The 18,114-nt window shown below is 36.1% G+C and overlaps 1 protein-coding gene across 1 annotated transcript in view; it reads right to left on the minus strand.

The window, feature by feature from the left end:
- shoc2 (SHOC2 leucine rich repeat scaffold protein) overlaps positions 1-18,114 on the minus strand; it is a 100,731-nt gene that overhangs the window by 62,707 nt on the left and 19,910 nt on the right. Inside the window, exon 2 of the mRNA XM_028795838.2 lies at positions 14,918-15,904. Coding sequence (XP_028651671.1) covers positions 14,918-15,614 — 697 coding nt within the window. The 5' untranslated portion in view covers positions 15,615-15,904. The remainder of the gene's footprint in view (positions 1-14,917; positions 15,905-18,114) is intronic.

Consider the following 18,114-nt stretch of genomic DNA (forward strand, 5'->3'; position numbering starts at 1 on the left):
CAAGTGATGTGGTTTACAGCAGGCCTTTAGGCACCTTCAAATCTGAACTCGATTTAATGCTCTAAAGTGAAAGCAGTGCAAGTAAATTAGAACAACAGAAAAAGATCTGTGTCTTACAAGCCACGTCTGAGGGAAGACAATCCCAGCTAGGAATTCTTAGCAAGTTATCAAGTGCTCATTTGGCTGGAGTGACTCTCCAATTTTGCTTACTTAGGGTTGATATGGAAACAGCTTTCCATATAGTAAAACTGTTAATAATGAATGCACACAAGCAAATGAAAGTTTGTTTTGTATCAAATTTTGCAATGCATGTTTGTGTTTCATGCAATGCATAATAATTTTGAACTGCTTCAAGTTCAGAAACAACTCTGAAAGCAATTTTATATTGACAGTATTTATGCACTTCATCCAATATGTAAAGTGGTCATTAACTCGGTTATTCCTTGTTGCATTTACAATAAGACTGGCAATCAGTTTCAAAACTGTCTTGATGATATACATCCCTGAGTAACAATTGATATCATGCACCAGCTGTAAACATTTAACTTGGTGCTCTACATATCTTCAGCAAACCCCCAAATATCAACTGTCCTAATACGCAAAACTGAATCACACTGGGGGTAGGGGAGGGGCAAAAAAAGAATCAGTTAGGTCCATTACAACAATAGTTAGAAAATAAAAAAAATAAAAGTTTGGGCCTGCACCAAACTAACATCATTTTGGACCAAAATTTTTAAGTGCCTTTCAAACAGCCTTGGTATCACAATTCCTCCTAACCCATTAACAGCTGTGTTCGGTGTTCTTCCAGACGAACTTGAAGTGGAGAAGGACAAGCAAACAGTGATTGCATTCCCTACACTTTTGGCACGCAGACTTATTCTGTTAAATTGGAAGAATCCTAACTCTCCTCTGATAAGTCAGTGGGAAACCGATGTTTTATATTATTTGAAATTGGAAAAAATCAAATTCTCAGTTAGAGGATCTGTACAAATTTTTTTCAAAACCTGGCAGGATCTAATCAATATTATTTAGAATAAGAGAAATAACTATTGCCGCATTTAATTCCCTTCTCCATCTCTTATTTACCTATATATTTATTTCTCCCTTTCTTTTATTTATTGTTGCCTTATTAAAAAGCCCTAAGCAATTCTCCTTTGGCTTAGCTCTCCTTCTCAGGGGTGGGGTTTGATTTATCTTCAATTTTGTTTGGTTATAAATTGATCTATTTGTATGGAATGATTACAATAAAAAATAATAAATAAAGGAAAAAAAAAAAGAAAAAAAAAAGAAAGAGTGAGAGCCAGGAGGTTATGGTGCCACGTCTGCCCAAAGTATGGAGAATAGCATAAACAATGCTGAAATTTTTAATTTGTATTAGTGGATCAGTTGTAAGAAGTGTAAAAACAACAAATTGCAGTAAACTAGTATTGACATTATAAGTATCAAAATACAAAGCATGGCTTAAATATTAATATGTGACAGACCTAGAGATCCTTCCTGTATAACAAATGAAAGGAATTTTATAATCTTAGGGGGATTTCAGCATAATGTTTATAAAGAATGATACCATCATGGAATCTCTTATATGTAAATTCCAAACTTATTCTCCGATATTTTGTCTCCAGGAACTGAAAAACACTGCTTAAAATCAATACTAAAACAAACATTCAAACATTATTATACACCGATCTGACACAAACATTCAAACCACCATTGGTTACCTACTACTATTGGGTAGGTCCACCTCGAGTCACCAAAACTGCTCTAACTTGTTAAGTTATGAGCTCCACAAGATCTCTGAAGGTCCTGTGTTATCTGGTACAAAAACATTGGCAGCAGATCGTTTAAGTTCTGCAAGATGAAAGGTGGATCCTCCAAGAATTAGAGACCAAGTCATCACTCTTAACTTCTTGCCATAGTCCTCAAACCAGTCCTTAATTTTTTTGCAATGACGCAGAATGCATTATTCTGCTGAAAGAAGGCACAGCCATCATGTTGTCTGCCCGCATGGACAAGCCTCTTCCTGCCAGAAGGCCACTTTGAAATCAGTACCCAATTGAACTCCTGTCTGAAAAGATTTCTTTTGCAATTGCTGCTTTGTTTTATTTTTTGCTCTACTGTGTTTCAGTTATACAGGGTCACTGGGTGGTACCCCAACTCTTTATTATGATTTGTCTAATCTCTTAAGAGTGTCAAAGTAACAAGAACATGATTGCCAGGACTCAATGTTTCCCATCAGAACCCTGAATTGTGGAGATGCTCTGACCCAGTCATCTAGCCATCACAGTTTGGCCCTTGTCAAAGTCACTCGGATCAGTACTCATGCTTTCAACACATTGCCTTCACTTGCTGCCTAATGTATTCCACCTCTTGACATGTGCCACTGCAGCAAGATAATCAATGTTATTCACAACATATGCCAGTTGTTTTATTGTGGTATCTGTACTGGTGAATTAGTGAATTCAGAATATTTAAAAACTCCAAAAAGTCTTGTAACATTTGCTATTGTAAGATTTACATTAGAGTAATTTTTAACAGATCACTCAAAATCATTAAATTTTTCAAATGTAACACAAAATCTTAGTGCTTTAACTTTCCAACTGTGTTCCTTTATATTTATATACACATATATATATATACACACACACATATACATACATTATATATATATATATATATATAAACATATACACATACATACATACATACATACATACATACATACATACATACATACATACATGTGCTGGTCATAAAATTAGAATATCATGACAAAGTTGATTTATTTCAGTAATTCCATTAAAAAAGTGAAACTTGTATATTAGATTCATTCATTACACACAGACTGATGTATTTCAAATGTTTATTTCTTTTAATGTTGATGATTATAACTGACAACTAATGAAAGTCCCAAATTCAGTATCTCGGAAAATTAGAATATTGTGAAAAGGTTCAATATTGAAGACACCTGGTGCCACACTCTAATCAGCTAATTAACTCAAAACACCTGCAAAAGCCTTTAAATGGTCTCTCAGTCGAGTTCTGTAGGCTACACAATCATGGGGAAGACTGCTGACTTGACAGTTGTCCAAAAGACGACCATTGACACCTTGCACAAGGAGGGCAAGACACAAAAGGTCATTGCTAAAGAGGCTGACTGTTCACAGAGCTCTGTGTCCAAGCACATTAATAGAGAGGTGAAGGGAAGGACAAGATGTGGTAGAAAAAAAGTGTGCAAGCAATAGGGATAACCGCACCCTGGAGAGGATTGTGAAACAAAACCCATTCAAAAATGTGGGGGAGATTCACAAAGAGTGGACTGCAGTTGGAGTCAGTGCTTCAAGAACCACCACGCACAGACGTATTCAAGACATGGGTTTCAGCTGTCGCATTCCTTGTGTCAAGCCACTCTTGAACAAGAGACAGCGTCAGAAGCGTCTCGCCTTTGGACTGCTGCGGAGTGGTCTAAAGTTATGATCTCTGATGAAAGTATATTTTGCATTTCCTTTGGAAATCAAGGTCCCAGAGTCTGGAGGAAGAGAGGAGAGGCACAGAATCCACGTTGCGTGAGGTCCAGTGTAAAGTTTCCACAGTCAGCGATGGTTTGGGGTGCCATTGTCATCTGCTGGTGTTGGTCCATTGTGTTTTCTGAGGTCCAAGGTTAACACAGCCGTCTACCAGGAAATTTTAGAGCACTTCATGCTTCCTGCTACTGACGAACTTTATGGAGATGCAGATTTCATTTTCCAACAGGACCTGGCACCTGCACACAGTGCCAAAGCTACCAGTACCTGGTTTAAGGACCATGGTATCCCTGTTCTTGATTGGCCAGCAAACTCGCCTGACCTTAACCCCATAGAAAATCTATGGGGTATTGTGAAGAGGAAGATGCAATACGCCAGACCCAACAATTCAGAAGAGCTGAAGGCCACTATCAGAACAACATGGGCTCTCATAACACCTGAGCAGTGCCACAGACTGATCGACTCCATGCCATGCTGCATTGCTGCAGTAATCCAGGCCAAAGGAGCCCCAACTAAATATTGAGTGCTGCACATGCTCATACTTTTCATGTTCATACCTTTCAGTTGGCCAGCATTTCTAAAAATCCTTTTTTTGCATTGGTCTTAATTGATATTCTAATTTTCCGAGATACTGAATTTGGGACTTTCATTAGTTGTCAGTTATAATCATCAACATTAAAAGAAATAAACATTTGAAATACATCAGTCTGTGTGTAATGAATGAATCTAATATACAAGTTTCACTTTTTTAATGGAATTACTGAAATAAATCAACTTTGTCATGATACTCTAATTTTATGACCAGCACCTGTATGTTATATATATACACATACATACATACACATATATACATATACATACATATACATATATACATATATTAGTGCTGGGCGGTATACCGGTTCATACCGAAAACCGTTTTTTATTTTTTTTATGATATGGATTTTTCTTATATCGCAACACCGGTTTAAATTGCCTAAACGACGTTCGGAACGTGGCGCAGCGGGAAACTGTTCAAGTGGGGACCTTTTTCACTGCTACACCGCTAAACACAGATTTGTTGCACTAGGGCTCTTTTTCACTGCTACACCACCAAATAGTGGGCAGTAGCATAGGAATGCTGGTGAAAACGGACAGAGAGCCTGGAGATACTTTAGTTTTAAAAGGTCAGATGTGTAAATACTGTTTCTATACTACTGGATAATACTGCAAGCCAAGTTGTACTTGTTTTATTTGTTTTCAATACAGTGTAATGTACCTGGGTACTGTGTAATAGTGTGACGACATGTAGACTTTATTCTCGTAATTTGTCATTAAATTAGAACATCGTAAACTAAACTTCACCGTAAAATGAATATTTAAATTTACTAGATTTTCTCAAACCCCGTCATAAGTTATATAGCACATTAAATGCTTTGTTAAGTGATTCTTAAACTGACTTCTTCTTGCACTAAGAGGAGGCGCCGGCAGCGATCTGTAGTCAACAATACATTCACTTCATGATCTTCCTTCTCTCTGAACATTTAGAATGCTAAAATAAATACTTAATATAATTTTCATGGTGAAATGCATTAAAGCATGCATTAATCATATGGGGGCACGGCGGCGTGCCTGCCTTGCATTTGCATGTTTTTCTGGTGGGTTTACTCGGCGCTTCAGTTTCCTTTCAAAGTAATGTAGGATGTGGGGTTTTGTTGTGCTATATTGACCCTGCTAGTGTATGTTTTGCTTGTATTCATCCTTCGATGTGCTGGCGACTCGTTCAGAGATGGGCGCAACTCTGAATGGATGGCATAATTAAACATGTATAACGAAGATATTTTTAAAGTTCTGAACACTCCGTGGGCTAAGTTTATAACTAGTTTAAAATTTCACAAAGACGTTTATCGTGTGGTGATTGGTTATGTGGTGATAGAAAAAGGAAGGATAGGAACTGGGGTTTTTGTAGCCTACGTCAGATAGAGACAGCATGCATGCAATAAAGATAGCCCGCTCAGAAGAACATGCATTGAATTCTGTGTTCGTGTCTCCGACCAGCAGATCACAAACCCAACATTTACACAATATTTAAGTTAAACCTGTGCGATAGCTATTCATTCATCCAGTTTTTTGGAGCCTCGTCACACCTGCCATAAAGTTCTCTACACTGAACATACACCTGGGGACCCCTTACTGCGAGGGAGCAGCACTACCGCCTCACTACCGTGCATGTGTAATACCTGCTTTAATGCATTTCATCTTGAAAATGATATCAAGTATTTATCTTAGCATTCTAAATTTTCAGAAAGCAGGAATATCATGCAGTGAATGGATTCTGTATGGTGATCGCTGTCTTCTCTTAGTGCGGAGGAAGTCAGTTTAAGAAGCGTAGTGATTAACCACTGGGTCGGGGAACATAACACAAAGCATTTAATGTGCTGCATTAATTTATGACGGGGTAAATTAAGTAATTGAATAAACATTGATTTTAGGAAGAAGTTTAGTTTACGACATTCTACTTTATTCTCATAGTTTACTTCATAATTAAAGTGGAAATGTCGACTTTAATCTCGACATAAACGGCAAGAATAAAGTGGAAATGTTGACTTTGTTCTCGACATATAGTTTGTTTTTTTCTTCCCAGTATAGCTTAGCTTGAAGCAAGGTCCATATTAATGCAGTTTGTCTAAATGATGGTTCAGTTGGTAAAGATGTCAATCGCCAAGTTGCACTTGTTTTATTTTAATTTGGTGAATACTGTGTAATGCACCTGGGCTTGAAGTCTTGAAGTAATAGTGCAACTATCAGTAATAATACTATTATTTATTTTATTGTTATTATTTATTAGTTTAAATATTATGCAGTTTAATGATGATAAAGTTGTTTAAAAAGTCACTTTAACGTGTCAGTGGACAGAGATTGTTAACATTAACAGAAAGTGTAGTTGGTTTACAAAAAATATTTACTATTTATTCCTTTTGTAAGACATATTCAGTGCAATACAACTTTTGACAAGCACTTCTGGATATTTTACTAAGTCTAAATGCCTCTTTGTATGGTTGAAAATATGTTGTCAAAATTATAGTTTGTTTTTACAAAATTTGTTCAATAAAAAGGATCTATATTTTGACTGCATCTGTCATGCAATGTGATACCTTCTCCATTAGTGCCACCCCCTTGAAAACTATCACTTTATGGGGCAATGCAAAACTGTATTAATAATTGTGTGCACATTAAAATGTTTTTTTTTGTACAGTGTACAATACTCTTGACAGTGGAATAGGCTATTCTTAGCCAGTAATTGCAGTGGAAAATGTGGTTAACATCCACTCATGCATGGGGAAAAAAATACCGCCGAATACCGTGAAACCAGCATAATTCAGAAAAATACCGTGATATAGAATTTTGGTCATACCGCCCACCCCTTATATATATATATATATATATATATATATATAAATATATATACATATACACACACATATATATATCCACTGCCTGGCCAAAAAAAGAGTCGCCACCTGGATTTAACTAAGCAAATAGGTACAAGCCTCCTTTTGGATAATTACTGCATGGGCGATTATCTTTCAGCTGGCAACAAGTTATTTAACCCCAACTGGTGCAATGAGTTACTTCTTATTTCTTAAACAACCATGTAGAAAGACACATCTTGTGGGTTGTGGAAAAGATGTTAGTCTGTTTGAGAAGGGTCAAATCATTGGCATGCATCAAGCAGAGAGAACATCTAAGGAGATTGCAGAAACTACTAAAATTGGGTTAAGAACTGTCCAACACATTATTAAAAACTGGAAGGATAGTGGGGACCCATCGTCTTCGAGGAAGAAATGTGGCCGGAAAAAAATCCTGAATGATCGTGATCGGCGATCACTTAAACGTTTGGTAAAATCAAATCGAAGAAAAACAACAGTAGAACTCAGATCTATGTTCAATAGTGAAAGTAAGAGCATTTCCACATGCACAGTGCGAAGGGAACTCAAGGGATTTGGACTGAACAGCTGTGTAGCCGTAAGAAAACCACTAATCAGTGAGGCCAACCGGAAAAAAAGGTTTCCATTTGCTAGGGAGCATAAAGATTGGACTCTGGAGCAATGGAAGAAGGTCATGTGGTCTGATGAGTCCAGATTTACCCTGTTCCAGAGTGATGGGCGCATCAGGGTAAGAAGAGAGGCAGATGAAGTGATGCACCCATCATGCAAGATCTTGGTGAAAAATGAATGCAACACTGGATGGAACTAAATCTTGTGACATTGCAGAAGCTTATCGAAACAATGCCACAGCGAATGCGTGTCGTAATCAAAGCTAAAGGCAGTCCAACAAAATATTAGAGTGTGTGACCTTTTTTTTTGGCCAGGCAGAGTGTGTGTGTGTATATATATATACATATATATATATATATACATATATATATATATATACATATATATATATATATATACATATATATATATATATACATATATATATATACATATATATATATACATATATATATATACATATATATATATACATATATATATATATACATATATATATATACATATATATATATATATATATATATATATATATATATATATATATATATATATATATATATACATATATATATATATATATATATATATATACATATATATATATACATATATATATATACATACACACATTGTGGGGAACAGCCCGGACACAGACAGGCAGACATCATTTTGTCACCCAACACACGTTTATTTACAGTCTATTATGTACAGTCTTAAATGCCACACAACCCCAAACTCCCCAAAAGTCCAGGCCAAATTAAATATACATAAATATAAACAAATTAAATATAATGGAAATATAATCTAAATGTTACACAAAATACCTAATTATTGAACATTTAAAAAACAAAAATTGCAGATAACCAGCATTTAACTTTTGAACTCCCCCTGCACCCCAAGACTGACACTGTAACACCTTAAAATTACTCCAAACAGAAGCCTTGCGAAATACTTGCTTCCCCAACATATCTACTCAACACTCATTGTGGTCTTTACACAAAAATATCAGCATGTCAGCCTTTGCTGGTTTCAGACAGACGCCGACACGTGACTACACTGCCCCAGCACTGCAGTCTCTTGGATGGCGAACTCGTGGCTGGAATGCACAGGAATCAGTGACCGCATTTGCTCAGCATCAGAAAGTTAATATTGTGTACTAGGCCTGTCAAATTAGCATAAAATAAGGTTTGAATATTCACATAAAAACCAAACACTTGAATCTACTCAAACTTGGGTTAAAAATGCTGGTCATAATATGTACATTTATACTTGCTTTTTAAATACTTTTCTATTAGAGTAAAGGCCACAGCAGCAGCTAGAGAAAGAACACACACCAATTAAAAAAAATTCTACCTGTACAATTGTTTATAAATAAAGGCCATCAAAATCTCTGCAACCTATAAAAGGGAAGAATCACTACTGCTGTGTTGTTTTAAGTCTAGTACTAGTGGCTAAAGCCTCAAGTTGAAACTGCACAGCCCATTTGGCACAAAGCATAATCTTATCCCTCACCCCAGTTGCTCAGCTCTTCTACAGAACTGTCATGTACTCTCGTCAGAAAGTCTTTCCCCTGGGCTCCACCAGAATAAAACAGAAGGCAAACAGAAGATTAACTTGCTTTATTATGTTGGAGGTTTCCACTGTACATTGGGCAGCAGCAGAATACATTTAATATCTGGGCATACAGGGAAAAAAAAAAGTTCAGAAATGCACAATTGTCACAGTATCAAGATTGGGTCCATACAATCCCTCAATTTTTGTCTCCTTTATAGATGTACCAATATTTTAATAAAGGTGGCCTGAATATTTACAATTTAATCTTACTCTTCAAGGCGTTATGTCAAACCAGCAGCAAGGTTAAGCTGGGACTAATTGAATGATATATCATGTTGCCTGAAATAAAGCTTGTTAAAATGTGAATTTTAAAGTGTTGTAATAAAAGTGAAATCAAAATTAGGAGTTATTTTCCATTTGTTTTAATGAGACGGTCACAGCACTAAACAAAGTTAGGGGTCTTAGGTTTAAGAGCAAATGGAACAGAATCTGACGTAAAAACAATACATTTACATCACTGGAGAGGAGTTTAGAAAAACTGCTTGAAGTACACTTGCGGTAGAGCTGTCAACTAAACCAAAACTTAAGGCAGGCCTTTGCATTTTTGTGGACGGGCAGTAGTCAATATTAATTTATAATTTATAATAAAGTGAATCCTACCGAAAGTACTGATTTTAAAATAAATGCACATCAGATAAGCTGCTGAGCTTATCAAATCGGGCGCTAGTTTAAAGACAGAATTTGTTGGTGCCACTTTAAGGCGCAGACAAGTGATGGGCCTGACTTGTGGATCAAAGAGCAAAGTGGGGCAGGAAAAGGAAAAAACATTTTGAAAGGGTCTAGCTGCATGAATGTCACTGCCAAAGTAAATAGGTAAGTAAACCTCTCAACGCAGTCAACACTCTATCCGTAGAGAGACAATGCTGATGGTTGTGCCCAAGAGCTCATTAACACTAGAATCCCTGAACCCTACAAAAATATCTGTAATGCCAGGCCATCTTAAATTCCCTCACAACTCCTCATCAGCATCTTTGTTTTGCAAATGTGTCAATCAGCACTGGCAGCAGGCAACCTGCTCACTCATCCTCCACCGAGGCTGATGTCAAGTCAGATGCAAAATTCTCAGAGCTAAAGTCTCTCTATCTGGGAGTTCGGCATCTGGAATTGTATAGGGTAAATAACATATCCTTATTTGGAACACATACTTTTACGTGTGTTCCATGTCTATAATGATCTATGTAAATGAAGGATGACAGGAAATGCAAGGCAAGAAATATTGAACACATAACTAAAACAAACTTTTTACGTTATAGTAACAATATACTAACATAGTAATAATTATAGTAATAATGACAATGTTGACATGAAGTGTATAATGTGTGAAGACTGAAGACCAAATATCAAATAAACACTTTCACAAAGTGTATAACAAAACAAGTACACTTTTATTCAAGAAAATAAGCGATGAAAAAGAAATTATTCAATTTACATGTTGCTGTCAATGTGTAAAAAACTGAAGCCTAAATATTAATCGACAAAAAGTAAACGTGTCCGATTTGTTGGCGCAGAGGTACGAAATGTCTCGTAATCAAGAGGTTGCGGGATCAATCCCGGCTCCTCTCCACATTTACTGTTTTGAGAAGTGAGCTGCTTTTATTATTACTATTATATATTAAACACACACATTTGATTTGAGTCTGTAACACCTGGTGTAATATTTTTGCTTTTTGTAAAACATATCACGGAAGGGATACAAGCAAACACACAAACTCTCCTTCAGTGCTACCAATTTTGTATTGAGAAAAAAAAAAAAAACACACTAGCTTAAACTTGGTACTGAAATATTGGCTCTTGTGACACACGTACTTCTTATACTACCTGCTGACAGGTTCTGCTGGTATAGAAAAAGTACTGCTGAATGCCACTTTTCTAAATGCTAAAGTAGTTAAAACAAAACCAGAATGTTAAACCTAAAGACATTTTTGATGGTACAGCTGGTGACTTATAGGAAGCTGTGGCTAGCACATGTGAGGAAATAGGTTTCCCAAGATATGCAGAAACACTGATGGGGTTCATGTCAAAAAAGGTCACTGTCAACTTTGGACAAAACTCTGGTCTTCTACTTTAACTGCATTAACCATAGGCTGGAACTCTGATTAAAAGAAACTTTCAGGGAAACTTTTTTTTATGAAAGTGGAGATAACTACTTAATTCTTACTATATCTATGATAAGAACCAAAGAAACTTGGCAGTGAAATGCAAAGCAGTGTGGCAAAGCCATCCCACGCTCATGGCACTGTAAGGATTAACTGTAAAGAGAAAGCATGCAATGTGCAGTTACCATGTTTCACCATAATTGAATACAGAAAATATAGCTTGGGGGAAAAAAAAAAAAACCTGCTGCAGACTAAGCAAAGATTAAAGGATATCTTGCAGTGATCTAATTGTGCAAATCTTTAGTGGCAGTGCTGATGTTTGCCGATTTGCATTATCCAATTGCAAGGCTCAGCAAAAGACTGCAAAACTTACAACTGACCACTTGAAAGATGTGACTAAAATCATACCAGCTGTAAGACGGAGTGTCCTAGATTACTACTACTAGTGCCAAATCAGAAGGTGATGCCAATCTTGCATTGGCTGTTAAGTACTACAATGTACATCACAAAGACACGACTTCTTTTGCTGCTGTAATGCATACTGTGACAACTAAGATGTCCTCATGGCTGTGCAAATTCTTGAAGCCACCCTATAGCCTTTAGTTCCGAGAATGTGAAACACATGAAAAATGCTGAAGTATGGAGGTATGTACTGACCAAAATACAAAGACAGCTACCCAAGTATAGTCAATATTTTCAACATCTTGCTAATTTCATCAGTGCCTAAAGGAATTTTTCATTGTTACTTCAGCCCATGATGCTTGGTAAAAATTGACCTGCATAATCATTTAAGTGCTTTACAATGTGAACATCTGCTCAGACTAAAGTGTGAAGGCTCAGTATTTGGTACTGAAACAGCCAACTGAAAATGTGTCAAAATAAAGTAAAATCATGTATGCCTAATTTGAAAGTCTTAACCACCTGAAAAGTGACATCTTCAGTGGGTGCTACTTTATCTCTGTTTTATGAATGAACGAACATCTTCATAGATTACACATAGGATACAAAAATTCAAGTGCTTGCATATCTAAAATGTCACTTTTTCTTACACTAAATTAATTCTATCTGCAATTTGTATCTTGTGATTGCAAATATACAGGAAACAATTTTAGCAACACAATTTCAACCACTAAACAAAAGCTTACAAATGCTAAATATTCTAAATGTGTATTGCAAGTGACTTAAGAAATTCAAAAGCTAATTTTTCTGAATGTGAAGTTATCAAAGGTGTGCTACAGTGTTCCTTAAATTTTAAAACCTACATTTCAGAGCTGCTGGAATTAAAGGGAGAAAAAATAAAATGAGGCTAGTTATATGTTGATGTGCATTGCATTCAGAACTATTATTTAAATGTGCTGCAATTCCTCAACTGTGTCAACGATGTACTGAACAAGCTGCACAAAATCTTAACCAGCTAAAAAGTCACAAGTTCAACATAGCTATTTTTCCAGACAGACGTTTGGAGCACTCTCTTTACCAGAGGGAGGATACATCTGTTGTCAAAGTATATTTTACTGAGGTTTTATTGCACAATATGGACAATTTTCCATTCTACATTTAATGCTAACTGCCAGTTGTTGTCCGAATGACAGTGAAAAGATCCCATACTTATAAAATACCCATATGTATACCCCTAACTCACACCTTTTTGCTAAAACTATTATTCACCATGAACTGTACTGCACTATAGAACAAAATGACACGGGTCTCAATTTACAACACTATAAAGGAATACCGTCCAATCAGAAGAAGTGTCTCTTATAAAAGCTAAACATTAAAACCTGACACATCTAAACTGAACTCTTCAATCTTCCTGCAATTAGAGTTGTAATTATATCTCAACAATACCACAACCTTGCTTTAACTATACCATACCTAGGTCACGGGCAGGTGAGATTATATTCACTAATAATAACTAGGCCTGGGTAAAAATATAGACTTTAATAGTTATTTTTCGTTTAAATAATTTCATATCGATTCTCAAAGTTTCAAGAGCGATCTTGTGAATCTCTCTCCTACTCAATTACTACATGTAGATTTTGCCATCCAATCCATTAGATGTCGCTAATGTGCCTGTCAAGGCTTTCCATTGAAAAAGCACTTTACTATCTAATCAGCGTCTTCAACACTTGAATCAGATGTGTGGACTTCCTGTGGATTCAAACAGTGCATGGGTAGAGAACAAGCCATATATAAGCTGTGAAGCTCAGAGGTACTGTTGTAAAACATAAAAATTTGAGAAATCATTTATCCCGGTGTCAGCCATAAATGTAATCCCAATTGACATCCAAACGAGTACAACCTAAACAATCCACACTGGAGATGGCAGATAGCTCCAAGCTTCCACTTAATTCGCCTCGTACCCAAAAAATAACCAAATCAATAAAAGTTTTTATTTGTAAGGATATGAGATCCAAGAGATCCTACACTGTCGTTGAAAATGAGGGCTTTCGACAAATACAGGTTTTGGAACTGTGGTATGCAATACTGAACAGAAATCAAACAAGTTATTGTACGGAGGCTTTAGGAAAAATCCACACATTTCTCAAGTGAGCAGAGAGAGTAGCCCTAACTTGCAACAGCTGTCACTACATTAAAAATGACTGTTTCAGACAAGCACACTGCATGCCAGTCATAGCGGGAGCTATTTCACTTTGTGTTATGCCTAAAATATCTATTTTGAGAATATATCCTTATATCTATACATGGTGCAATTTAATTAAATTCTACTATACAGATTTTCAATTTATAATACTGCCTCATAACTTGATTGATTCAGTTATATTGATAATTCCTCATCAACTGGCACCTACTTCATCTTTAGCAAGAGCCCATTCACATGTAAGTGGTTGTCTGGTATTTTAGCGCTGCGCTAAACCAAAATGATCCTAAGGCACTTGAAAAACATTCAAACACACCTGAAAAGGGCCTGAAAAAACTGGCCAAGAAAGCCAGAAAAACTTTTGAATAACGTTTGCAAAAAAGCCATTAAAAAGTTACGGACGCTGGAAATTTAAATTGCTCGAGTGTATATATAAATATGGGAATTGTATTACTGTCAGTAGATTTTTGAGAATTTCATTGTACTATATATATGACAAATTACTCGAGCTGAAGAAAAACAGTTACCATGCCCATCTTATTTAATACATCTCAGACAACACACTCCATATCCCTTGATAAGCAATGACATTCCTTAATGGTTTCATTCTAAACACTATTTTTTATCTTTGTGCATGGCTGATAATTTTATTTAGAATTTAAATTTATTTGTAGTGTCTGACCTAAATGCTAAACACCACAGTGAAATTCAAATCATGAAATAACTAATGCTTTGTGGTTTAAAATGCATTCATTAAATTTACCTATTTCTAAAATGACTAATCCAAATTCAGAGTGAAGAGGGGGGCTTTCTACAGCTTACCCTGGTATCACTAGTTGTAAGAAATTAATTAACTCTGGACATGTGCCAATCCATCACGAGGCACACTGTGTTCAAACAGTACGCACACACATACACACACACTCTTTGACCCAGACAGACTCATACTAACCAATAAGTTTTACCTATTAACTTAATCTGAATGCCTTTGGGATGTGATGGTAAACTAAAGTACCCAATGAAAATAACCAGTATGCTTACCTATCTCGGCAGGCAGTTGTTTAATTTTGTTCTCCCGGATACTCAACATGGTGAGCTTCGATAAGATTTTTATATCCTTTTCCACAGTAGTGATACGGTTAAAGCGTAAATAAAGAGTTGTAAGGGAGTTCATCTTGTAGACTACTGCTGGAATCTCTCGAAGTTTGTTATGCCGAAGGTCCAACATTCGGAGTTTCTTCAAGTTATCTAGAGAGTCTGGCAAACTAGTAAGAGAGTTCTCACTTAGAGCAAGTGTCACTAAACCTGTCAAGCAACCTACTTCAGCAGGCAGGCTCTGCAGCTTGTTACTATACAGATACAATTCTGTTAGCTGAGTAAGCTCCTTAATTGATGTGGGAAGCATGTGAATAGATCTCTTGGATAAGTCCAGTCGCATAGAGTTCTCCTCCCGACACTTACTCAGCTCTTTGATTACCTCAGCATTACTGGCCTTTTTTCGGTTCCCTTGAGCTGGATTTGGGCGCTTTATTGTATTGTCCACTGAAAAAGCCACCCCAGGTGGTACTCCACTTGTTTCTTTCTTTCCTTCTTTGGCATCTTTTCCTTTGGTCTTTACTTCTTTGCTATCTTTACTGAAACCGCTCAAGGCTTTGGCCTCTTTTTCCCTTTCCTTTCCAGAAGGACCTTTGGAGTCCTTTTCTTTAGAATCTTTATCTTTGCCAAAACTACTGCTCATAGTGACACCAACTGCACCCAGATATTCATGAAAACCAGGTTTTGGCAATGTTATAATAATTGGATAAGAACAGTGTTACACATATATTTTTGATATATGCACAGACGCAAATAAATTCATTTAACTCTGTAATCCAAGGTTACTAAATATCCAATGGGAAGTACATTTGCAAAAGAGGTTTCTCTCTGCCATAATCCATCTGCTGAACACTTGTCAATTGTGCACTGTCATCTTTGCCAAATAACAAAATGCCACACATTGGGGTATGTTATGATATATCAACAGGATCCCTGAAAAATAAAACAAAAACAGTCAGTCAAATTAAGGAATGATTTATTCTAAAAAAAAAGTTTCATTATTTAAAACTAAGTCATACTTGTACCATTTCTCCAAGTTGTACATTGATACAATTTGCTGCTAAAAGTGAAATGTCATTTAATAGGTTACTATTTTCATTTTAAAAAGGAACATCCACATACTAGAATAAAAAAAGTGCTTGTCTCTTTACAAAAGTGGTTGTCATTTAAAGGAAACAAAAAAATTGGGAAGCAGCTTAATAGTAAGAATGTATCATTTACTGTATGTTGTCATGTGTATATAGTACAGTAAAAGTTACTTACATACTCCAGAACAGTTATACCAACAAAAGACACACAAAAAAAAATTGATACTGTATACATACAGCAGGCAACATACACAAACACACTTCCATACTTCTGTATTTTTGCCACCTCTTCATCTTTTCAAATATAAAACCTTTGAATTTACAGGAAAAAACAAAAAGGATAAGTTTGTGGAGTGGCATGTGGCACTGCTAAGGTTAGTGAGCTTCAAAAAAAAAAAAAAAATCCAGGTTTTAATGTTTGCCTCACAGTTTTCAAATAAACAACTGAAAATGTAGGCAATGTAGGCCTGGAAAAACACTTAGTTTCCTGCATATTTGATTGGAGAGCATGGTTTGTTAAATTCGAAGCCCATATATGAACCTTTTGAGAAACAGACCATAAACACAGACAAATGTGATAATTTTCTTGTGCTTTATAAATGTGTATTGTACTTCATGTGCTGTGAAGTAAAATAACATCCATCCCCTTTTATTACAACCCCGACCTCAGCCACCGATAATTCATGGTATGAACACTGGCCACCTCGTCATCTGATCACACATTTTTGACATAGTTAAAGCAAACAGCTAGATGAAGACTTAACTGACACTTTGTTAGTTTTCTGTTATTGGATTGCATGCAGCACATTCTCTTCTGCTTGGCTATGTGAGCTCTGCAAAACAGCACTGTTGCAGTATGTTTGCTTCTTGCCTTACAACCAGTGTTGCTGGGATAATACAGGTATTATTACTTCAATAAAATTAGCAATGCAATTAGCTTGTTGCCACAGAGATCTATTAAAGTATCTGTTAATCCATTTACTGGCTAAAGATATTTTGGAACAGTATGAGCTGGTGGTGCAGCGGCCAGCGAGTCACCCAAGGGATGGATGTTTATTTACTTTACAAAGGACTAAATATATTTTCTTACTTGAGAAGTACAACTGACAAGCAAGGGTTTTCTAAACTGCTCGGTGCTAAAACGCTTAGGTGTGAAAAATTTAGTTGAACACAATAGAAAATATCTTATCACGCAGTTAAGGAGCACTCTGGTCTATTGCTACAATGCCTGTAACCCAGCCAAGGGTTTACATGACCACATAACCAGGTTGCGCGAGGAGTAATCTACGGGTTAACCTGGTTTCTCAGAGGTTAAGTATCTTGGGCTTCTCTAAACAGAATAAAGGTTTACAAGGAATTTTAGAAACCAGTTTTCTGTGAATAATTGGGTTATTAAACAGCATGTAAACATGCTCACTGAAAAAAAAAAAAAAAAAAAACTGACCACATTTTCCATTGTGGCTACTTATTGGACAGCATTAAGAGAGAACACTTCTCAAAAGATTTGCATTTTAATGTATGATGATGTATTCATTTGTGGTTGGTAACTTACTGTACTACTATCACTAGGAGATTGACATGCAAATGATGTCAATGTAGTACTGTATATACAGATGACAAAAATGTTAAACATTTTGCCTAAACTACTGTCATGGCAGCTTAATAAGCAGCTGAAATAATTGCAAAAAACAATTTATGGCAAATAATTTGCAAATATGCAATATACAGTATATATTACCATATGTAAATGCTGAGCAAGCAGCCTCCCAAGAACATCAATTCATATTACATTTGTGTAAAAAAAATAAAATAAATAAATAAAATAAATAAATAAATAAATAAATAAATAAATATATATATATATTAGCAGTGTGACAAGATCTCGTGGTACGAGATCTCGCGAGATCAGATTTGTCTTGTGAGATGCGTCTGGTCTCGCGAGAACGTGACGATATCCTTGCGTTATTGGCATGATGGAGTGTGAGGGAGAAGTAAGGATAGAAGATGCGCCCGCGACATTTAAATCGTTGGTGTGGCAACATTTTGGATTCCTTG

This window comes from Erpetoichthys calabaricus, chromosome 2, assembly GCF_900747795.2.
Source record: "Erpetoichthys calabaricus chromosome 2, fErpCal1.3, whole genome shotgun sequence".
NCBI lineage: Eukaryota > Metazoa > Chordata > Cladistia > Polypteriformes > Polypteridae > Erpetoichthys > Erpetoichthys calabaricus.